This window comes from Syngnathus floridae, chromosome 12 (assembly GCF_059516105.1).
Source record: "Syngnathus floridae isolate MCC-2025c chromosome 12, RoL_Sflo_1.0, whole genome shotgun sequence".
NCBI classification, from domain to species: Eukaryota; Metazoa; Chordata; class Actinopteri; order Syngnathiformes; family Syngnathidae; genus Syngnathus; species Syngnathus floridae.
In genome coordinates, this window is record NC_142424.1 from 7323854 (window position 1) to 7348432 (window position 24579).

At 42.1% G+C, this 24579-nt stretch overlaps 1 protein-coding gene across 3 annotated transcripts in view; it reads right to left on the reverse strand.

Annotated features, from left to right (window-relative positions):
* pappaa (pregnancy-associated plasma protein A, pappalysin 1a) overlaps window positions 1-24579 on the reverse strand; it is an 80860-nt gene that overhangs the window by 27671 nt on the left and 28610 nt on the right. For all 3 annotated transcript variants that reach the window (XM_088392209.1, XM_088392208.1, XM_088392207.1), the window contains 7 exons: window positions 22301-22802; window positions 15880-16008; window positions 14917-15008; window positions 12846-13042; window positions 1819-1929; window positions 1136-1271; window positions 823-1036 (listed from right to left, as the gene is read on the reverse strand). In XM_088392209.1, the coding sequence (XP_088248335.1) occupies window positions 823-1036; window positions 1136-1271; window positions 1819-1929; window positions 12846-13042; window positions 14917-15008; window positions 15880-16008; window positions 22301-22802 (1381 nt within the window). The remainder of the gene's footprint in view (window positions 1-822; window positions 1037-1135; window positions 1272-1818; window positions 1930-12845; window positions 13043-14916; window positions 15009-15879; window positions 16009-22300; window positions 22803-24579) is intronic.

Genomic DNA, 24579 nt, shown 5'->3' on the forward strand with positions numbered 1-24579 from the left:
GTCACTCAAAAAGGTTTTGAATTCAAAATAGTACCAAATCTCCAAAAGAACGAATTTTACTACAAAATCGCGTTGGTGGTCCAATGAACAACCCAGAGGAATGACATCAACAATTGTTGGTGGTGTTGGACTTTGATTTGAAGTGGCTGGCTGCATCACATGTTGGCTTTCCACACATCCTCTCACACGCACGCATGCACGAACACACACACAAACACACAGCTAACTCTGATGCTAACAAGAACAGCAGCACCTACCAAAGCTCATAAACAGTTGGAGTTGAATAGAATCATGGAGAAAAAAATTCCACTTATTTTATGTGAAGATGGTTTTAATGATGATTAGCATTCGATGAGATTCTGACACGTGACCCTCAACCGTGCTGTGTGGTTTATATTCAAGTTTTAGGGTGCTACATTATATATGTATAATTTTTCCAATTCATATTTTCTTGAATGGCAATTCTAGTTGTGTGTTTTTGTGGGGAAATCGAGACATCTGCTTTGCTAAACTTTGGGGAGTTAAACGAATCATTTCTGGTCAGAGGAAATTTGTCCGTCAGGGACGTATAAATAAACTTCCCAGTGAATACAGGCAATGTTTAGCACATTCGCGGAATTGTGTCTCAGATTGATTTGGAGTAAATGAAGCATGTCTGATTCCTCTGGTATGGCACGTCATTATTTGGCATAAACACATTATTACATTTACTAATTTTAGTCAGACTACAATTGCATCGTGAAATAAACGATGACAGCAAAGTTTGACAATATGGAATCAATTGTACGGCCTGTGGTATGTTGGCACATTTTGCTTACTCACCTTTGACCAGTGGGGTTGTAGATCTCATTACTCTGGCAGCTGCTGATGGTGATGGGGTCAAAGGACTGGAAAGAGCGCAAACCCACACCGGAGATGGCCACCAGGCGGGAGGCGAACATGACCAGGATGGCCTTGGTGTGGTAGAAGGCCACCGATAAGTCGTGGCTCACTGGAATCACCAACGGGTTTGTACGGCAGCTCAGTCGCCATTCACCTGTGAAGAAGGACCAAGAAAAGTTTTGGCTTTTGTTGACCAAATACAGACCAAATATTTGTACTGGGCGCTGGAGAAATAGTATGTGAATGTTCTTGCCAAGACTATGGATTCCTTCTTTGGTGTCCACCAGCTGAACGGTGATGTTACATTGAGTCTGGTCGATGTAACCCGTCCCGTCAGCCGCCAGGTGTATGATCACCGCTGCCGCCACCATCGGGTGAGAAAAGTGGGCCTGAATAAGAGAAGAAGACAAGCCCAGATTTCCAATGAGCGAAACCAACTGCGCTATTAAGTGTTTTTCTTCTGAGCCGTATTCAACTTGCTTATATTGCACCATAAATGTTACTGTATTATGTGGTCACATTCTTTTAGGCATTTTTCCCTCTTTTCAGCCAAATCTTAAAAGTTAATGGTTCACGAACACAGGGTGTTATAAAACCAAGATGTATGTTTAAGGTTTTAAGCATCTTTTCAGTATTTTTAAAGAAAGCAGCCACTGTAATTAGGATATAATGCGATGCTGCATTGCATGGTGTCCTGGTTTAAAATGTTAAGGTGGCTAATCAAATAACACTCATCAAAACTGACAATTCATTCACTTGTTGCACCATCTTGCATGCTAACATAACAGTCTACAACATTAGATTCAGTTAGAGACACAAATGTAAAACATTAAGGATTTTCAGTTGGTTTATAACACTAAAACCTGAATGACTCAAATGTTGCATCAGTGTCAACTCTATCCATTAAATCAATTAAGGAAATTAATCTGATTTTACCTTAAGCCAGAAGTTTGGGTATCCCCACCGAGACTTGCGGGCGTCGTGACACGGGAACCAGGCGTATTGAGAAACCCCATCAGAGAGATCAAACACCTTGGACTGACATGTCTAAGGAAAGACAAGAAGTAGAGGGCATAAAACATTTACTACTATTTTGACTAGTAGTTGTAGTAGACAAAGAATGTTCTAGCCATCCTGTGCCCCTTGTGCTTAACTTTATTGGTCCCCAAAGATCAGGCCCTTTTGTTTTGTTTCTATTTCAGTCAATCAACACATTGTTTTACATACAACCAGTTTGTTGCGCCTTTAAAATGTTATGCTACACCTGTCCACTACAAGGCGCTAGAGTGCTGTTACAGTTCCAAATTTGCTGACGCTTGGTTTTCAAGAAAACGAGTCAAATGGTCCACATTGTCTTGCGTGTCAATATTTGCTGTCAAAGGATGGTGAAGCATAGGAAGAAAACATCATAGATTGAAAAGAAACAAAAGTAACAATGGAGAAAAAGGTGACAAGTGGACGCAAAGTAAAGGATTAGCAAACACAAAGGCAACTGGAGGGCAGATAAACAAGGACGGCCCGTGTCACCCACTGTCCTGAGCTAGTGAAATGGGACACCCGTAACCGGAGATTTTTTGCTACAGGGGCTACTGTAAGATTCTGCCACCGTGGAAAAACTGTCCTATCCACCTATCTGCCCATATTATCTGTTCCCTGAATCTGTTGACATGGCCTCTATACTTTCTGCTGATGCAGCAGAAATGAGTATTCCTATGAGAATGAAAATGCCATTTTGTGAATAGAGTCCCATGACACTGTGATGGGGTTTTTTCAGGTCATTGCTAATTGCTGAGAATAATGTGCAGGTTACTTGTAAAGGACCTTTCAATCATCGGAATCATATGACGAGAAAGTAACAATACACTGTATTTGCATGACTTGCTGTAAAAGGAAGGGCCCATCAAAAAACAAAAAAATTCTTGGTAGCACCCCTGAAGTTCAACCCCAAGCTGTTCTTTGACGCCAGTGGAACTTCAAATGGCGGTCAACTTGCAAAACAAAGCATCCTAGTGACATCAATCACATCGTTCCAGTGTAGTGTTTCACCGTCCTCCTCTCAACCAGTTTCAATCTTCAATACTGTGTGCTTTTGTAAAGATGGCTCAATACCTTTCATCTGATCTTAAAGCCACAGACACCATCTGTTTATATATTTGTCTCTCCATCATCCGATCCCAAAGACTCCTAAATCGGTCACTTGTCTCCCATCTGTGACGAAGCAATGATTTTGATTCAATACATTATTTTCTATTAGGTTTCATTTTAATATCATGACTGTCTTTTCCAGTTATATTATACCTGTATTTCAGTCAGGTTAGTTTACTATCAAGCTCGGTCTATATTGTACATATTTTCTGAGATAAAGCAGACACCAATGGATCTCTCACTCAAGGGCATTGTTACGGTCCATAATAAACCAATAGTTTGAATGCCATGTCAGCAGAAATTCACAAACTCAATTTCTATTAGCAAAAACCCTTGCTATCAAAAGACAGAGTTCGCAATAAGAATACTTTGAATTTTTATTCCATGGAACAAAAATGAAATTTGCAATGATGTGCGCAAGAGTGACCACTGTGGATCTTGCAATCACTTATAAATGGATCATCACTGGACAAAAACATATTTCAACAACTGAGCTATTGTATCAAGATTGATCAGAAATTCTTGAGAAAACCAAAATGTGCACCCAATCCCTGCGTCCACATGCCTAGCGTTAACCTAAGAAGCTTAATTTGATACAGTCGTGATGTAGCAAGAGCCTTCAAACACACTGCAGGGAAACATTCCTTGGACTCCGTTGAGCCATGATCAGGTATTATAATAAGACCAAAAATGTATCCCTGTGGACAGTAAAAATGAACGTTTGTTGATGAATGCGTCGAGGGGAGGGCTACAGAACCCCGCAGACATTTATAGAAGTCTCTTTATAACAGGTTGAGTAATAAACCACATGGAAACAATTATTAATATTCCAAGGCTACTTCTACCAGTTTACCATCTGCGAAAGCCAAAGTCTGCGAGACCGGACAAACATCTGCTTAGTCATGTCACTATTATTGACAAATTTGAGACAGGTAGTCTTTGCAATGTCTTTGCCATGAGTCTTTCCCTCAATAGAATAAAAACGAGAAAATGGGGGGAAATACATGAGTTGAATGAAAACCAGATGACTTTAGCTCTATCACAGTCAAACTGTATCAATACTGACCAGTCAGCCCACCCCTAGAGGCAAAAGTAACTGTCAAAGGCATTAGTAACTGTATATTTGTAGGCTGCGGTATTCAAGGCCAAGACGACTGTTCACACAAAAGTGATTGGCAGGCAAGACTACACAGTAGTTTGCATATGAGTGGTACAACACCAAAATCAGCACACGTGAATGTAACAAGGCAAAACTGGAACAAAGCAAAGAATATGACAACACAGATATTTGCCCTCCTTCAGTCTGGCTATTAAGAAATACCGCCTGCTAGCAGACCTTTCAATTGATTGCTTGATTAAAACAGCCTTAATATCACAGCGGGAAGAGATGACAAAATGTGCTACACAGAATATTTATAGTCTCAAGGTGCCCAGAGACAAGGGGAGGAGACGGCAGATATGGATGATTTAAACTGGTATGCTCAGCGAGGTATTGCACTGGCAGTTAGTGCGTAGCGATGACAAACAAGGAGGGTCACTGCTTGTGAAAAGTGGGGATGGGACACCAACGCCTTTAGCGTTACAGGAATAAAAATGTGAATACTTCGAGGGAATTGTGAGCGTTGTTAGAACGTACTGTATTTTTCGGACTATAAGGCGCACCTTCAATGAATGGCCCATTTTAAAACTTTGTCCTTATATAAGATGCACTGGACTATAAGGCGCACCATTAATGCATCATGTCAGATTTTTAATCCAAATTAATCATTCTCCATTTTATCTTTTTTTTATTTCAACTTCAGACGCAACAAATTACCGTATTTGCCGGTGTACAGGTCGACTCGGTGTATAAGTCGACCCCCTAAAATTCGACGGAAATTTACGATTTTATGATATATCCTTTGTATAAGTCGAGCTCAATTGTTGCATTATATTAAACTTCAAAATTCAATATGCGAAATTTATTGACGAAATGTGTTCAAATTCCGGGAGGCCGTGCGCATGCGGCTGTTTATAAGCACCGCGGAGGAGATCGCGGCCGGCGAGCTCGCGCACGCCACCCGGCACCAACGGGAGGCCGGGAATAGCTCCAAGCCGAGCGGATCGGCACTTTATAAGCACCGCGGAGGAGATCGCGGCGCCTCATTGGACTTCCAGCGGCCGGCGAGCTCGCGCACCCGCCCGGCACATCCGGGAGGCCGTGCGCACGAGCCAAGTGGCCGAAAATAGCCCCTGCCGAGCGGATCGGCTGTTTATAAGCACCGCGGAGGTGGTCGCGGCGTCTCATTCGACTTCCAGCGGCCGGCGAGCTCGCGCACCCGCCCGGCACATCCGGGAGGCCGTGCGCACGAGCCAAGTGGCCGAAAATAGCCCCCGCCGAGTGGATCGGGTGTTTATAAGCACCGCGGAGGTGGTCGCGGCGTCTCATTCGACTTCCAGCGGCCGGCGAGCTCGCGCACCCGCCCGGCACATCCGGGAGGCCGTGCGCACGAGCCAAGTGGCCGAAAATAGCCCCCGCCGAGCGGATCGGCTGTTTATAAGCACCGCGGAGGTGGTGGCGGCGCCTCATTCGACTTCCAGCGGGCCGCGCACTCGCGCACGCCGCCCGGTTCAAATTTTCTAAGTGCAACGCACAATGAGATGCATGAGAAACGGCCTTGGTTACCATCACATTTGAAGCGATGAATACGAAGTTAAATTTTATGACTCGGTGTATAAGTCGAGGTCGATTTTTTTCGGTCGATTTTGGATCGAAAAAGGTCGACCAATACACCGGCAAATACGGTACTTTATAATCACAAAATAATGATGCATAGTCTTTTTGATTCATGATTCATAGTCTTCAGCGGGCCACCTATGATTGATTTCATGACACAATGCTTCGGGCCAGTTTAAATTTAGGAATTTAGTCCATATATAAGGCGCATCGGACTGTAAGGCGCACTGTCGGCTTTTGAGAAAATTTGAGGTTTTTAGGTGCGCCTTATAGTCCGGAAAATACGATAATTGGAGCACTTGCTTGCTATGCTCAAGCTAAGTTTTAGACTAATTGTATACTGCTGACTTTCACACTTAAAGTATTTGCTTCTGGCTTAATATTTTACAGTGTTACGCCAAAATGACTTCATTTGACAGAATTCTGGAACCGCAACCTTTATTCATGAGGAATAGGATGAACGCACTTGAGATTTCCTTACTATGAGATTATTGAAAGGAAGTGACACACACACATGCGAAGGGATCCAGTCTTGAACCCTAACCCCCAGCTCTTTACGGGTGTAGCCGTAGGACTACACCCTGGACTTGTCGCCAGTCAGTCGCGGTGCAATGGTGAATGGGGCATTGAGTGCGAATCAATCTTATGCCAGCTGTGTGCAAGTCAGCCATGTGAACCACCGCACTACCAACGCAATGATGAATGAATGAATGAAACAGTCAGCCAACTCTCAGCAAACATTTTATTGCCCATTTTACTACGAGTGCCTCACTTCTCCCAACACAAAGCCAGTTTCGACTGTCTTAATGGTGTCACCAGTCTTCGAAGCGTCTAAACAAACCATTGTGACTCATTCCTGCATGGAACTTGTTTTTCCCTCTACCAGTCACATTCTAAAGAGAAAGCCAGCGACTGTTCTGAGATCAACAACCTTAAATCTTCCAAAACATTTGGTCCTGTCATCACAGCAGGAACAACCACAACACTAAGTTCACAATACTTAAAAAATAACTCAATAAGCCCCTGTAACAAATTCAAGAAAGTACCGATATTAAATCATGTATGCCATTCTAGGTGTCCACTCGGAACAAAACCTCACGGGGAATACGTGCGGTCTTAATTTGTACCAGCTGGCTGGTCAGGCAACAGAGCGACCGACCATATCTGTAGACACCCGCTAGTGTTTGTTAAACATTACTTTAGCTAACAGCAGCATTAATGTGGAGCCAGGGGGCAATGGAAAGGAGAGGAAGTCAAGCAGAAAAAGAGTGAGAGGGCAACTGTCGGACTCATTACTTTGAAAGTTTGTGGGCACGGGGAAATGTTAGAGAAAGAAGTCATGATTAAAGAGGGAAACACTCTTGGTAAAGTTAAAGTCATGGCGATATTAATGACTCCTACAGAGTGATGTACTGAATGTGGACAAAACTGAAGCATGACAAACATCCAGGTAGAAAAATGATTAAACCCCGCCCGGCTTTCGCTCTTATTATGAAGCCAGACTGTTGGTTCAACTCAATAAACCCTATCAATAAACACAAGCATGAGGTCATTTCTTCACTTAGATCATCTTTACTGTACTTGGCAATGAAAAGATGCAACACATAGGCCAGAGAAAGTGATTGTTTTCATGCTGGCAAGCCCTCTCCATATAATTCTATGCCACTCCTAAGAAAGTCAATAATTGGGGTACTTGCTGTGATATATTAACGACTAGACTGTTTGCTGTTTGTGCCAACGACTTAACAAATCACTTGTAGAATCAACATGGACTTAGTCTTAAGTATGGGCTAGGTACAATGTATTGGCCAGTCTGACAAACGGCTAAACTGTCTCGTACATAGAAAATCTTTCCAAGACAAGAATCTTGTGGAGTGTTTTGGCATAATCAAAAATAAAGAACACAATCCCCGTCGTTCACGTAATGCAATATATCTAAATGTAAACCTTCTTAAATTTTGTGCATGAGTTCTGACAATTGACAAAAATAAATTGTATTGATGAATTACCGGCGGTGACACGTTTGCTATGCAGGAGATTCATGTTCAGTAACTGCAGGTTTACCTCGCAGTTTAAATTGTCACTTTGAATTTGACTGGCAACCAATCCAGGTTGTCGTCCAGGTTCACCCACATCTGTGATAGACTCCAATTGGTAATGAATAGATGAAGGCTATTCAAGTTAGCCCTTAGTAGGCTACATTAGCTGCAATGGGCTTTTTACATTGCAGAGGTTGGAAACCATTGACGCAATAACATCAAAACATATTTGCCACAGGTATGTTTTTAGGTTTATTCCTCAGATTCTTGGCAAACATACATACTATGAATTTGAAGCCCGAGGAGACGTAAGCAGCTGCGAGGTATTTGTGGAAGGAAAGAGAACAAGCAACAGAGAAAGAAACGAGCATCACTTTCCAAGCGCCATCCCATGGTTTACCGGAATGTTGGTGAGCGCCTGGCGTGTGAGGTAATGTCCTGTCACCCAGTCCCACCCTCAACCATTGAGGCTCACGGTCTCATTGGTGCACGGCTAATGGCAGTGACGTCGGCAGCCTGCTGAGAGCGAGGCTGTTAAGCACTAACGAGGGAGGGCAATTATGCAGTTTACCTAAGCCTGTCTCATCAGGGAAGACTGGGTGGTAGCGAGCATCGACCGCAATCTAACATATATGAGTTGGTGGGCGTGCGATGGCGGAAAGTTGAAAACAGATGGGTCTGCTGAGAGGATAAATGCCCCTCAGTCAGTGGTCCCCTTTGCTGAGCAGAACAAGACCAAAGCCTTGCATATTAACAGCTTGAAAATGTTATGTGGGGTCAACAGTGCCATGAAAAAAAACACACCGACCGCACTGAGGTTTTTGCATGGCAGAGCCGCAATAATAATTGAAACGGGAAAAGCAAAAGGGAAAAAGGAACGCCATCCCAGAGGTTTCTTTTTAATGTTACCACACGCTTATGTCACTGGCATGCTGCCTGACGAGGTCTGTGCGGTTTGAGGGAATGTTGGCGAGGGAGTCTGTGCCAAAAGAGCTGGCTTTCCTCTCCTGCTGAAAGCGGCAGCCCGGCTACTGTTTTTTTTTTTCATCTGTAATGCGAGTATCTGCTCTACAGTAGCCTTTACATGGTGCTTCCGATTGCTTTTTTGGGCGCTGTAAGACAAAAGTGGGCCACTTATTTTATTTCTCAATATTTGCTTGGATAGCAACTGAGATTGCGCAAAAGCTTCAAATTTGAGGTCTGTGAGACTTGGTGATGGGCTGATTTGATTTAGTCATAGTGCAAGGGTTAACATAGTCTCGGTTTGGACTTGGTCTCAACCATTCAAAGATTTTTAGTCAGTATTGGTTTGTGAAAAAATAAGTATCTGGGATTAAATGTGACTGTTTGAAATGACATAAATTTGTCTTTGGGATGGAACGAGTTTTTATTGCCAGATAAGTGAGTTAGCTACTAATCAAATTTTTGCTCAAGTCCAGATGTAAATTTTCACTCTCGTGTACTTTCCATGGCAATAACAATTCCATATATTATTCTATTTTCACTCCATTTTATTCTTTTCCAGCCTCATTCATGTGTTAACACCTCAACACGGATGAGCTTCATAAAGAAACACTTTCTGGCAGCGTGAGAGAACTCAAATGTTATCCCCTTCTGTTACTTATGTATAATTAAGGGTGGCATTCTCAAGGGATGCTCGGGGGGGTTTGCGTCAGAGATTGCCTGGGCAGCAAATATCTCAAGAGAAATCACCTGCCTTGCTGTTTCATCTGAAATTGGAATGTGCACTAACCCCCGATGTACATGCAAATGAGCACTCATGTACAAACAAACACAAAGGTCAGTTAGTTCTCAATCCCTCAAGTCAAGCCTTGTTGATGAGAGAACAGTGTGTTGCTCACCGTGATGACAACTGTAGCGCATTTAATTCCCCAGTGGAGTCGAGGGGGTGCTTGTGTGATTGCTTAAAGATCAAGCAACATGGACCACCTGAGGTTTAATGGGGGAGCTGAGCTAATCACTGAATGGAGGTCATTGATGTAACAGCATACGTCAAATTGCTCATTTAAAGATATTTTGCAAGAAGAATGGTAAACAAAGAACCATTTTCTTGGCAATTTAAATATATCATTTCCAGCAAGGACTGTACTAACCTTGCTTATGACATCTAACCCCATCCGTCAATGCATCTAACCCCTTAAATTGGAAAAGTAACATTCACCTAAAAATGTGCAGTTTTGAAAACTAATCTCATCAGTAGTCACAAGATTGTATTTACTTGAGCCAGAAGGGTTCTGCCTTTTCTCAAAGGATGCTGCTAAACTTTAGATTGGACCTACACTTGTTTTCCAAGATACAATAAAAAAAAAAAAAACCTATGGCAGAAAAACTGCAGTTTTAAAGTTAAGCAGGAAAAAATCTTATAAAAGCGCATAATCAGCATTTCAACACATGATATATGGCTGCAAGTACTTATCGATTTAACTGCTTTACAGTCGAATACATAAATGTCTGTGTAAAAGGTTCTCAACACGCACACTTTTTTTTTTTACACACACACAGGCTAAACTTAAGATTTCGTGCAGAGACACGATCTCTCTTTCTCCTCAAGTGCCTTCTTGCGCTGTTGTTGCCTTTCTTGCATCCGTAAAGATTCCTATCGCAGCTGCTCGTTTTGTAGAGGCACACACGGAATCAACACTGTCGTGGGACATCAAAAGAACTGATACACAAAGCCAACACAGGACTTGTTTATGAGATCGTGGGGAAATGATGTCCTATCCTCAACAAGCTCATTCAGAATATAAAAAGCAACCGTTTGCAACGCCGCAAAAATGTGCCGTCTTCTATCAGGACATCTCTCGCCAGACTTTATCAAAGCGCTTTGAAATTAATCCACATGGGATGAAGCGAGCTATTAACAGGACAGGTGACGTGATGTAGTTTAAAAAGAAAAAAAAAATCTGCTCATTTGCACAGCCACTTTTTCAAGTGTGTGACACTATGCCGTACATCCATCCTGGAGGGAAAAAAAAGATGTATAGAATCCATGCCAAGGAGCACTTAAGATGTTGAGATGCATGTTAGTTATGGCCTTGCCTCCATTTCTGGAAAGAAAACAAGCACTACAAGGACAGTGATGATACATGGAGATGGATGCAAATGATAAACTCTTTGGTAAGCTGAGCAGAGACCAGAAGGGAAAACCCAGACACGAGGCATAAAAATCACTTATGTAGCAAAGGGTATTTTCTTTAAAGTACGTTTATTGCGCAAGGATTAGCAGAGGAAGTGACACAGATTGAGAGTGAGGTGTACCCAAAGCACAAAGTTTTGAACTCAAAGAACCTTTTCACAATAGCAGCTTAGCCATCCGAGAAAGGGTCAACTTTAATCTCATTTATGCACGGTCACTCAAGAAGAAGGGGGGAGAAATTATTAGGGTTAGGGTTTGCCATGGTTGGTTTCAGTGGTGAAGATTGGGACGTGGTAAGAGAAATTGTTAAATTTAGGCTTACTAATGGTTCAGAATGGTGCTAGTTATAGCTGTAGAGGGTTGTGGTTAGTGAAAGATAGGAATAGGTTATCAATATCATCTTTATTTGTTAGACAGCTGAAGATATCTAATGTCCTTGACAGAGGGGACGACAGATTTCTTGGAGAACTACCGACCCTACACAGATAACAGCTATCCAGCAGTCCTTAGACCCAGATTGTCATTATAAGAAAATATATAAAGGGAGAATAGAAATGCACTCATGACCTTTTGACCCGGACACGTGGTCTCTATGTAGATGGACGACCTTCATGGCATTGTTACATAGACACAGTAAGTCATTTTCAAATTCTCCCTGACCACAACCATCCAGGAATGACGTTTTACAGTGATCATCAGTAGCAAAGAACAAGCACAGTCAATACTCGCATGACTTTGAAAAACTCAAATGGTTCTTGGTATGAAGATTAATGATGCATAGTAGAGTTACTCTCATATTAAACAAAGTGTGGAAAGATGGGGAATCCTTTAGTTGCTTTGGACGCCTTGAATGCTGTAAAAAGACCAGCCGCTGAAGAGAAATAATAAATAAGGACATGAAGGAGATGGTTTTATGTAGCACATGTCAACGCCCCAGAGGGAATTCGAGGGTTATGCCCTTCCACATACATGAGGATTTTGGTCGACTTGATATATGTGTCGCCCTAATGATTTGTGCCATCGCGTCCCAACGGCAACAGATCAATGCTTCCACCACGCTCGGGTGGAATCAATGGCTTCGTGTCCCGTCTTCTGGAAGCATTACTCTAATGAGAGAGGCAAATTTATGCATCTGCCACAGGGGAGGGGAGGGGAGGGGGGGGATCTAATTAAACATCCCAATCTTTAAAATGACTTTACTGGCAAAATAAGTTGTTTGGCAAAAAATGATGATGTCATCTATGGATTGAAATGAAATATATGAGGATATAAAGTGGGCATTATTGTCAAGCCTGTGTGTGTCTCTCAGAGGTTCTGGGTTTGAATCTCAGTTTGGGCTATTTGTGTGTTCTCTTGCTTTCTTTGGGACTTCAATTTCCTACCATATTTCAAATCATGTATTTTAGTTTGTCTATGTATATGAGCCTAGTCATTGACTATTCCGGCTCGGTGGCGCACTGGTTAGCACGTCCGTCTCACAGTTAGGAGGGTGCGGGTTCGATTACACCTCCGGTCCTCCCTGTGTGGAGTTTGCATGTTCTCCCCGGGCCCGCACGGGTTTTCTCCGGGCACTCCGGTTTCCTCCCACATTCCAAAAACATGCTTGGTAGGCCGATTGAAGACTCCAAATTGTCCCTAGGTGTGAGTGTGATTGGTTGTCTGTCTCTGTGTGCCCTGCGATTGGCTGGCAACCCGTTCAGGGTGTCCCCCGCCTACTGCCCGATGACGGCTGGGATAGGCTCCAGCACGCCCGCGACCCCCGTGGGGACTAAGCGGTTCAGAAAATGGATGGATGGATGGATGGATGGATGGATGGATGGATGGATGGATGGATGGATGGATGGATGGATGGATGGATGGATGGATGGATGGATGGATGGGATAGAAGGCTTAAAAAGGACGTTACCTTCGTAACAGCAGGATAACCAGCCGCAACCTCTCCCGAGCAGTATGGTTTCTTCTCGTGGGAAACATCCACAGCGGATGCCCACTGGTCCAGGAAGCCGCTGGGTGTGTAAAGGCCGCAGTCTCGAACGCCAGTCTCTCTCTCAAAGTCCTCGCAAATGCCGTCCCCGTCATAGTAATAGCACATGCTCGGTTCCTCTGCAAATGAATGCAAAGACAACAAAAGGTGGTCAAACGCTATAAAACTCTTTTCCAGGTCTTTTACCCTTCGGAGTATCCCTTTGATCCATATCTCGTTGCAATGAGAAGACAGCCGACCAAAGACAGAAGGGAGGAAAAAGAAGCTACATTCCCGAGAGGCTCAGAAGGAAAACTAAAGGAATAAATTAAAGCAAACCGTGATAACATGTAGGTGATCCAATTCCCTTGATGGAAGGGAATTTGAGGGTTGGTACGGGCTTCAGACAAAGTCAAGAGGCAAAGAAAGACACAACTACTCATTTTCCAGACATCCCGCACGGGGTTCAAAGCTTGGAAGTGGAAGTTGATGGGGCTGGAGGAGAAAGGCCTCACAGCTAAAGCGCTGTGCTGTTAGCTGGTGGGGTTCCATTTAGGAGAGTAGAGAAGAGAAGACGACATTCCGTGCCAAGTTGGCCAGGGCCTCCTTCTTGAAATTCCAGCCCTCCCCAGTGCAGTGCAAAAAAACCAAAGTCAGTTCTATGCTGCGCTGGAAGGCGAACTGAGGGGCTACCGAGGGGGCATACAGATGCCTTGCATTCAATAGAAACAGGCGATAACAGCAAAATTGAGACACAAGGAAGTACAAATGGCGGTTACAGGGGTAAAAGGACGAGAGTGGGCGAACAAAGGGTCGAGTGTTTCAAGTGGAGGAAATTTTGAAAGCCTTATCTTATGTTTATATTTCTATTCTTTAATATTGTTGGACACCTTGTGTGTAAAAATTGCATCTTATTGAGGACCTAGTATTACATAACAGCAAAGTTATATGAACAGCTCAACATCTTGATTCTTTCGTTTCTTTGACCTGACCATGTAATTTTGGTTGATTTTCTGTCAGTCAACAATTTACGACCAACAACCAGCATACACTACCAAAAAATTAAAAAGAAACATTCCAAGTCTACCTCAGGACAAACGTAATGCAACAAGGAAAGTGAACCATGACCACCATCGTGGGTCGCGACATGTTAGCTTAAGATCTGAAGAATTAACTACCCAAGTGCATTTTCCTTTGAATATGTCTTTCTCTTTTTCCAATGCTAGCACAGAATGCCACCGCTGGTGACAGTATATATCAACCCAGTACAATATCATAAATTACAAAATCACGTGCTAATTAGATATGGTTTTGGTTGCAATGTTGTCTCGGTTAAGCATACGCAGTATAATATGGCTAACTTACCTAGTTCACAATAATAATAAAAGTAGGATGTAACTTATATCACAAAGTGAGCTGAGCATACGTAAGCGACGTCTATTCTTGCATTGTTTGCTTTAATTGCGTTTAACTTGTTTTTATACTTTTATATTTAAAATACTGCCTGAAAAGCCTCCAGGGGGAGGCAGAGAAAGTAGACAGTATGTTTGCTTGCCATCATGCTATCCAAATTCTGTGCATAATTTGAGACACACACACACACACACACACACACACTCGAGCCCTGCAGTTGGTGGAAAAACGACAGGGCCAATACAGTCATCCGGCAATCCAACAGGAATTAAAGCAGCCACTTCACAGAAGCTCCCACAAGCATGTGCCTGCTCGCATGTCGTGTACATGCACAAACACATGCACGCTCGCAACAGGGAAGCAGTGGGGAGAAACGTGGAGGGCGGGATTGCAGCAGGAGAGCAACACAGGAAATCCATCCATCTATTGGTGAAAAAGAATGTCGGATATGCCAGTCATTTATTAGCAATGTAAAGTAAGATGAGTCACCTCTTGGAAACGTAATGATTTCCAGACTTTTTAAAAGAAGGGCAAAGCTTTTAGGGTTTCTGACTGTATGGATGGACTTGCAGGCAACATAATATGAATGTAATTGACTTACCAACACAGTTGAAGAAAGGCTCTTTCTTGCACTGGCTGGAGCAGCCGTCACCATTCATGGAATTCATGTCATCACACTCCTCTCCTTTGGAACTGACACATCAGGAGGTGGTTAAAGGAAACATCCACACTCAAACTTGCCAAACAACAGACAATGGAACGTCTACAGTAGACGAGTCTCTTCGTGTGTACACTCGCACAATTAAGGCACACGTACATGATTATTGGAAATGTGTAGGTAAAATACAGTAGTCAAGAAATCCTAAACACAACGAAGCTGCCAAGTAAGATGGTGTTATACCAACCATTAACTAAGTAACACTAATTTAATTTTTAATATGGACATCACAGTCTCTTAACATATTTCATACTTAGTGAATATATAAAAGATTCAGTCCTCAATAACAAAAGTTATTTTAACATTCAAAAATAACCACATTAAAAAATACCATTAAAGGACACACAAGCTGCTCAACGGCAAACCAACATTACAAGGGCAAGAATTCATTTTAGGCATTTTTTTCCCCACAAGAATAAACAAATTCCATAATGTAATATTATTCGGCTATTATGCTCGTCCGAAATTTTATCCTAAAATAGGCCGACTCACGGTGTAATATGGGGTAGTGAAGGAACTGGTGCAGCGCACAGCCATCTAGTCAATGATAATATTACAACTTTAAATTATATAGCGGACCCCCAGAGGGAATAGGGACCAGACCAGCTTGCGAATAGCCAAAATCTGTGACTAATTGATGCCCATTGAAATGCATTGGACAGAATTACTGTATAAATGTTAGCTTTTAGGAGACACATTTGATCTGACGGAATACTGAGGGCAGCAAGAACGAGGAGTACTACAGCCAAGTGGAAAGTGGGCACAATAGCACAAAAGGCCCCAATTCAAGCACACTTCATCAAATACTATTGGGGAAAATGCCCGGTATCAATAAGCTTGGCTCACCTCTGGATCCATCCATCTCCACAGTAGGTTGCCCCAAGTTCATGTACCAGAGGTGGAGAAGGGACGCTTTCGCTTCGACTGGAGATGGTTTGGACTCGATAAGTGTACGTGACACGTGGCTCCACATCCCTAGAGAGACAGAAACAGAAAGCGAGAGCCCGACGTCACAAAAACGGACTGTGCATTTCAGGAAAACGGGAAGCCTCCAAGCAACGTCAGAGAGAACCGCAATTACTAAAAGATTATACGCTGCGAAGACACTTGGACCAGCCTGGTGGAAAACTGCGTGAGTCGGGACGCTGTGTGTTGTGGCATCTTTTGAGCAGCGACGCTTCCTTGAGCCAAAACACACAATGCCCACAGACGCTCCCTTTTGCTTGTGCATCATAGCGAGTCAAAGAACCATCATGAGGAACACACAAGCGGAATGGTTGGAATTATTGAGGACTACTCACTTTACGGATGTATGTCGCCATGACGGTTTCTTGAGTCGGCATGATAAGGAAGGCTGAAAATAAAAAGTCTGAAAGGAAAAAAACAATACTTAAATGAGAAAACTTAACACTATAAACAACCTGAAGAAAGTAAAAAGGAAAAAGAATCAATGAATAAATGAAAAACTGAAAACCATAAGCAAACAAACCAGAAAACTGTAAAAGTGCGAGGAGGGTGCTGTCATGACATGAATTCTTATGCAATGGAAAAACCTTTTCTCATATGTTAAGTATTTCACATCCTTGATAAATCATATCTAGCACACTTCCTTGCAAATGCGTCATTTACAGTTTTCTTATTTGCTTATAGTTGGGTTTATCATTTATAGTTGATTTTCTATTTATGGTTATAGTTTCTCATTTAAGTTTTGCTTTAGGCTTTCAGATGTCCTAAACCGCGTGAGCAAAAAAAAAAAGAGTAACTAAATGTTTCAGACATATCTTTATTGTTTCACAGAGTATGGAGCGCCAACTATTTTGTTTTGTCGCTTATATATGTAATTCATTAAATGTTGCTTCAGACATGCAGCCATTGCATTGTTTCCCACAACAAATAGCTCGTATGAAAAAAAGAGGATCCTGTCACCTTGGCTCAGTTAGCCAACAGTTTTTTTTGTCGTGTTTTTACAGTACTATTATGAACACAAACATTTGAGGATTGTCCTTTTGTTGTTTTATCTACTTAAAAAAAGGTTTTCTACTTATATACTTAGATATACTTAAAATGCCCTATTATTTATATTTGTGTGATATGCTCGGAATATCTACAAAATAATCTGTGTGGGGTCTAAAAAAAAGTCAGACTGCAAAATTATATATTCCAAAAAAAAAAAAACTCATAGTTTCCTACTCGTTAAGGTTAATAAAGCCTCCTGTATTATCTTGTTTAATGTGTAACACGAGTCAAATGTATACAGTATGTTTTGTTTAATCATAGAAAGGGGTAAGGGGAGGTACAGGTTTGGGGGCAGCGTTGTTAAATTAGGGCCAAATAGAACTGATAGATAAAGTAGTTTATTTCATGTGAACCATCAAGTTTTGTAGGAATATCCTATGGAATTACAAAAAAAAAAAAAGTACCGTGATGTTATAGTGTTTTAATGAGTAGCAGGACAGACAGTGGATTTAGATGTTCAAAGACTGATTTTGATTACTGTGTAAGGAAACTTTGGGTAAAATGTATTTAAGTGATGGTATTTTATTTACGACATCTCCAGCTATGGTTCTTGGCTGCTCTTATATGCTTTATCTTTATTTATGTTGTATTTGTTCAACACATTCCATACAGACAAAAGCTGCTCATTCTGTCTATATTTTATAATCGGAAAAAAGAATAGATCAAATCAAAGAATAAAAAAAAGTTGGAGATTTTAGGTTGGATTTTTGAAACAATATGTTTGAATTTACAGCATCTTCAACGCAAGTGTTGACATATGGCTGCAAGCATGATGAAGCTCGCTCACTGAATTAGCTTAGCATTTTAGTGTCTTTCGATTAAGTTTTCGCGTTGATCTTTTTCTGCAATGACCTTAAAGCTATTCCAACCACAAAACAAGTTGGGTGCCTACTAGGTCGTGATTCGTGACTCACATCCTGCTTTGACCACTGTTGCTCATGCAGCAAGCACCTCCATCACAATGATAGTTACTGTGGCTAACAAAGCTTCACTTACACGCACACAAAACTATCAGTTATCAGCTTGATGACTCAACAAAGTCCCACAAAAAAATGACCACAGCACATCCTGTCCTGGCAGCATGTGGACAATAGCGAGTTTGATGGAAGACAAACACAAAAACAGTCAGTTGCAGTCGATGCGGTTGTGTAAAGTAGAAGTCAGGAGTCTTATTTCCTATTGTTGAAATGACGATCACTTGGTTGTGGGATCAAGATGTTTCGTAATTCAGGATGAAGGATAAACAAATTTTAAGACTGACCCTCATCATGGAAAAGAAGTTTTTGAAAAAATGTCTTGGATACAGTTTTGCGACGAGTACCGTTCATTCGAGTCCATTACTTTGTGCTCTTATACAAGAAGAAGAAAACGTAGACCACCATTTTCAGGTCTGGTTTTAGCTTTCACTGATTGAATTGGTTAGCTGCCAAATGCTTGTGTCACACTTTGACATTTTGCATTCCGTAAAAATGAATACATCTTTTATGATGACGACTGTTTGTACTCTGGAATTAATTATTCCAATTAGACCTGATCTTGATGGGACTAAGTCCAAGTACAATCATCGTCATGGAATAAATAACTGTCAGATTTGTGGTACCACAGTGCTGAGCGTCAGTGGAAAGATATTAAACAATTAATTCAATATATCATATAAAAAACAAAGCTTCCTATTTTAGTAATTAGATATGTGTCTCACACTACAAAAGAATTTTATGTGGTTGATGTCAAAGCATGCATGGCAGGTTTATTTATATACTGTAGGTCCTGACTAATCAAAGTGATTTTCAGTGCCAAAGGAGTGTCGTAGAAATAAAACAAGAAGAGACATTAAGACAATACAAGCCCAAGACATGCCGTTTTGATGGATGAATATCCATATTCGTGGGTACAGGTCAAACCAGTAAATCCGTCACTTTGGACCTCCTCGTCATCCATTTTGAGATGGATGGCAGCAATAATGACGATATAAGTTCTCAGAGTTCCTAAAATTTCTTTTTTGTCAAAGCCAGACAGGCAGAGCGAACCCTTTGATTGCTGCTGCTCACTAATGTTTGGGGGATGGTATAGATGAAAGGTAAAACAAGACACTTGTGAACCGTTTACATGCCGCCAAAGAAGTCAGTCATCCAAGTCTTTATTGCTGATAAGATTTGGAATTGTGGATCCTGACATTCCTTTCAAGAAACTTGTCGGAAAGGAATGAAGTGTTTTATCTTGAGTACCTCTACAAGGTGGATGAAATGTGCCTTACAGTGTTTGTAAGTGCCCAGTTACATAGATTAAAAAGAGTGTTATTATATATCCCGTATGATTATATGAAGGTGTTTTTTTCTGCTTGTTGCTCTTTACTATGAGATCTCGGATAACTAAACTTGCAGCATCTACAAGAACAACAAACAAGTGAAGAGCCTTTGTGTCAATATGGGTGGTGATATTCATCTATGGTTTCAGTGCTTTTCAGAGTTTAATGGGTTGCATGTTCTTTAAGAAGCCCCTAAGTGTCATGTAAATGAATGCTCATACACAAACATAATATTTTTTCGATGTCTAAATGCTGAACCTGAATCTCTCTTTGCCATCTCAACATGTTATATTATTGACATTTGAGCAATGCATCTACTCCCTGCTAAAAGAATATCCAGCATAGACCAGCATGGTTTTCTTGCATTTCTGTGCAAGTCTCTCAAAACAACAGCAGTAAAAACAAAACAAAGAATTAAACCAGATCCTTTGGAGAGCCAAACCCCTGGTAGTTGTTTCCCTTGTTGTAGAAGATGACACCACCAAGGCTCCAGCTATCACCAGCTCGTGGCTGGGCCCCAGCAACATGCTGGTCTTAATGAGTGGCTGTGGCTCAGTTCATAGAGCGAGTTGTCCAGTGACCAAAGGTTCGGCTGTTTGAATCTTTGCCGTTGTGATTTTCTTTTCCTGCTGCTGCTGCTCTTACACTCTTGCTGGTGACATCAGTAAAACCAGCACAGAAACAACAAAACCATTTATTTATTTATTTATTTTATTATTATTATTATTATTTTTATTTATTACCTTGCATTTTGGTCAAATTTCAAATTGAACAAAGTATTGTCCTTTCAATTTTGAGGTACCGCTGTTATGGAAAGACAAGACAATTTCACATGACTTCACAGAAATGTGAAGATCTTCACAGAAATGTGAAGATCTTTGATGGAACGTAAAGACAACGATTCACTTATGCCTTCGACAAAACTAGACAAAGTGGGACATTGACATTTATCGATGCGTGGGATTGAGACAATAGGTTCGGGCTGTGGGTAAGGAGTCTCAGGTAAGCATTTAGCTTTTCTGTCTCTGAAAGTAACTGCCCACTATTTAACAAAAAAAAATCTTGTTAACTCAGAATCATTTAAAGAAACACCCGAGACGCTGTACGGCACTGTAAAGCTGCCATGGTGAATCACCAAAACAGAGATGAAGAAACCGTGCCATGTAAACAAACACAACAATGACGATGAGAAAAAAAATATTGCCAGTAAACAAGAGGCTAAATCTCGCCCTTGCAAGAATTGGGGTGATTTAAATGGACTATTTGGAAGAGTGGATTTAATTGCATCTACTTTTAAAGATGGTGTAGATTGATTGATCTGTGTTTTGTAGACCTCTCAACAAAGGAGCCATGGGGATTGTCATTAGATATTATGGGAAAGAGCTGTCAATCCCTGGTTCCCTCCCAATTAGAGAGGGGGAGTGGGGAGTTACTTCTCTGGGAGGTCCCCTCACATCAGTTCTGAGATAGCCTTTGACCCAGTGACAGCTCTGAAACCCACATCACTGAGAGGATTAGCCCATCGACTGGGGTGCCTCGGCTGAATAGAGGTCAGACCAAATACAGCCCCCATCCCCCACTCACCCCCTCATGCTTTCTCAACCCCCTAATGTTCTCCTCCATCACCTATTGGCCCTCTCCTATGATTTAACCCCAAATAGTCCAACCTTCAACCTTATGCATCTCCTCTTCATTTCACACGTCCTGATTTTGCACCATAATTTATCTTTTTGCTTTGACCTTCCAGCCTTAGGCCATTCCAAACAAACCGCCACCCAAGAATGGAGCCCCCCCAAAAATCCAAATGCTCCTTCTGCTCAGTTTGACCCATCTCAGGTAAAGCTGACAGTAGAGCTCAATCACAGCACACCCCCCAAGAAGGAAGAAGCTTTTGTGGTAAACAAGAACCTAAAACACAAAATACTCCTTTTTCCCGAAACCATTTTGTAATTGTACTCGATGCGAGGGATTGTTTCTAGAACTCCATTTAGGTGTTCTTTTCTAAAATACAAGTAACTGTTTCCTTTGTTGCAATCATCCTACACAACCAGCAACAACATTCCATATGCACTCAAGGAGGTAAACAGTCCACCAGTGCCACCAAACTCAACCGTGGGAAGCTAACCGCAGCTCATGAAACACACCACAGCTTTTAAACTACCTACGGTCCGTCAATAATCACCGATGTGTGCCAAAGTCTCCCTGCAAATAAAATGCATCTTACTTGGTGCAGTCTTTGGAAGACCTCCTGCTGTCCAAAACTAGGAAGTTGTGTGAGGGTGCTTTATGCAACACCAGTATCCTCGCTCCATCTTGTTTAACGTGTATACTCACCCTTTCGAATCTTATCAGGCGATTTTCCTTCTCATGTGAACCGCGCTGACGGCACGATAGCGAGATGGCACAACACACGTCGGTGCCACGTATAGCACAAATCTTTGACGAGTCAGCACATTCCGCGGGAGCAAAGCACTAAACTCTCACCACAGTGTGCACATAATACTTTCAACAAGCCATCTGTTTGCCCTTGCTTCACGGAACAGGGGAAAAAACAAATGTGGGCAACGATTGACCTGCGACTTTGGAAATACTTGTCCAACCGCAGGTTTCAAACTCCAAGAGTAGCGGTGGCTTACTCATTTTCCTCTCCAGTGCTGAAAGGGAAATCTGCTATTGCAAGACCATGTTTGTGAGTGTAGTTTGCTCGTACAAACAAACACTGACTGTCACACATAAAAATCCCTAATTAGACTTCCAGCTTTTAAGCAACTGCACAAAGAAAGAAAACTGGTTTCATGACTTTCCTGTAATACTCCTTCCAAATACACGGAGAATGTATTTATAATAGTCTTGTCTGGAGGTTTTATCCCACAGACTCTCCAAGGGAGCATCACAGACCACATGGACAGTTGACTCAAAGAGGAATTTACCTACCAGGTCACTCACCTGTCTGTATATCGGCGCGATGGTTCATTGAAAATGAGACCATGTGGTGCGTGGGTGAAGGGCGGGTCACGCAGCAAACGGTAGCGCAGTGGTTGGCAGTCATGACACAGAGAGCAGTCCGGTTTGGATGCCAAGAGAGTGGCGTCAATCTCCAGGTGCTGCTCCATGGTGAAGAACTGCACCCCGTAGACTTCTTCCTCAACGTCAAGCTTCAGGGTGAGTGCGGTGTCGCAGAAGACATTACTAGGGCCTAGTGAGATGTTATTGCCACTGACGGTGAGTAGCAGGATGTTGTGGATAGCCGGTAGTGCTGTTTCTTCAGGGCTGAAGAACGTGACCCAGACAGTCAGTGTGTCGGGTACTAGCGGATGGGGGAACTCCAGCTGGAGCATGCAGCCCTGGAGGGGGCACTCGGAAAGGCCGACGATGCCCTGTTCAATCCCCGCGTTGGGGCTCCAGGTACGCACGCTTGGTTCGCAGGCCTGCTCGACATCAGGAGGACCTGAGGGATAAAGTTACAGGAATCAAATATTTTATTAAACAGCCCTGGCAATGCAGGGTTAGTGGTTGCACGTTTGTCTCGCGTTCAGGAGACTCGGGTGCAAATGTGACAAAACAGATTGATAAAAACCTTGAGGTACCATCCTGTAGAGGTTCTTCTATACCTGCCATACTTTATTTCTCTTTACGTCCAAAAGCTACATTATACACTGACAACAATCACAGTTCTCAATCCTTTTAGGAACCACTCATTTCTTACATTAATTTCGGTATTTTCAATGTGCCCTCACAAGCGTATTTAACAATTCAAGACTTATGGACGCAGTGTCTGATAGTTTTGCTAGCCTGTCTTCTGATTATTACTTCCCGCCAACCCATTTGTTTTGTTATTTTCAGGTTCCTGATTTTGTCTCCAAAAGTTTTTGGAATCGGGCTTTTTTACCTCCAAGGAAGACTTGGCAAGGACTGTTCTTGTTTAATCCACAGCAGAAGGGAATGGTCTGTAGTATTTATGACTACATTTTGGCCTTACGCAACCCACCGGGCATTAAAATTAAAATTGGATGGGGAAAAGAATTATGGATACAAATAGATGTTGACTTTTGGGCGTGACTTATACACAGGAGATGATCTACCACCTCCTGTGCTTATCTGGGACTTATCCAGTTTAAGGTTCTGCATAGGGTTCATTTTTCTAAATCCAGACTTTCTCAAAAATATCCAGATGTTGTGGATAAACGTGACAAATATTGCTTTTCCTGTGACCTTAATCATATGTTTTCTTCTTGTACCAACCTGGGTAATTTCTGAACCAGACATTTTATGTCTGATGTACTCCGTGTGATTCTGCAGCCTTGTTTTTATATTTGGAATTCCAAATACCTTAAATTGAATTCCATACAAAAGGACATTATAGTCTTCACATCTTTCCTGGCAAGTCTTTGTTTACTACGGCACTGGAAGTATCCTCCCATCTCTCTATGATTTATGGACACCATGTTATTTTTTAATCCTGAAAAGATTACAAAATAGTTGTGTACAGATTTTAGGCAGCATTAATTGGGGATTTTGTTTTTAATGATTGATCTGTGTCTCGTTTATTACATCATTAAAATCCTGGCATTTGAGTGTTGACTTTTTACATCAATTGAACTTCATGTTACAGTGATGCATGAAATCCAGAAAGGATGTCACAATGATCTCTTGTGCGTGTTTAAGGCTTTGGATTTTATTTACGAGGGACGGCGGATGAAGAATGTACATTACTGTTTTTTTTCTCCCCTCCATCTCGGGCACCGCTTGCGACATGAAGGTGGAGGTGAAACTGAGAGTTCATTGTGAGTTCTTAGGAGCTGAGTGAGGTGTGTACCTTGCGAGGAGAGGCCCCGCCGTGAGGGGCTTTGGGTTCAGCAAAGTCATTATAACAGTCCGAACAGTCACACTCACTCCATATTTGGAGTCGGCACACAGCTAGCTCGCATTATCCCAAGTGACGTACGCTAACATTCATCAAGCACTTTGAGAAGCCAGTGAGCGGCAGACTCTATGTTCTCCCTCGATTTCCTTTAGTGCACTTCCAAGCTGGCGGGCGACGAAGCCATTTGCTAACCTCATTTCTGGGCACCGTGCAAAATTCCACTGTTTAATCAAGTGAACACTGAATATGCTTTCCAAGCCACATTATCTCAACACATTTATTATTGTACTTTAACTGCGTGTGTGGCCAGAGTGGAGGTAGTAAATGAAAGAAGAAAGAATGTGGAAAAAAAGACAAAAGT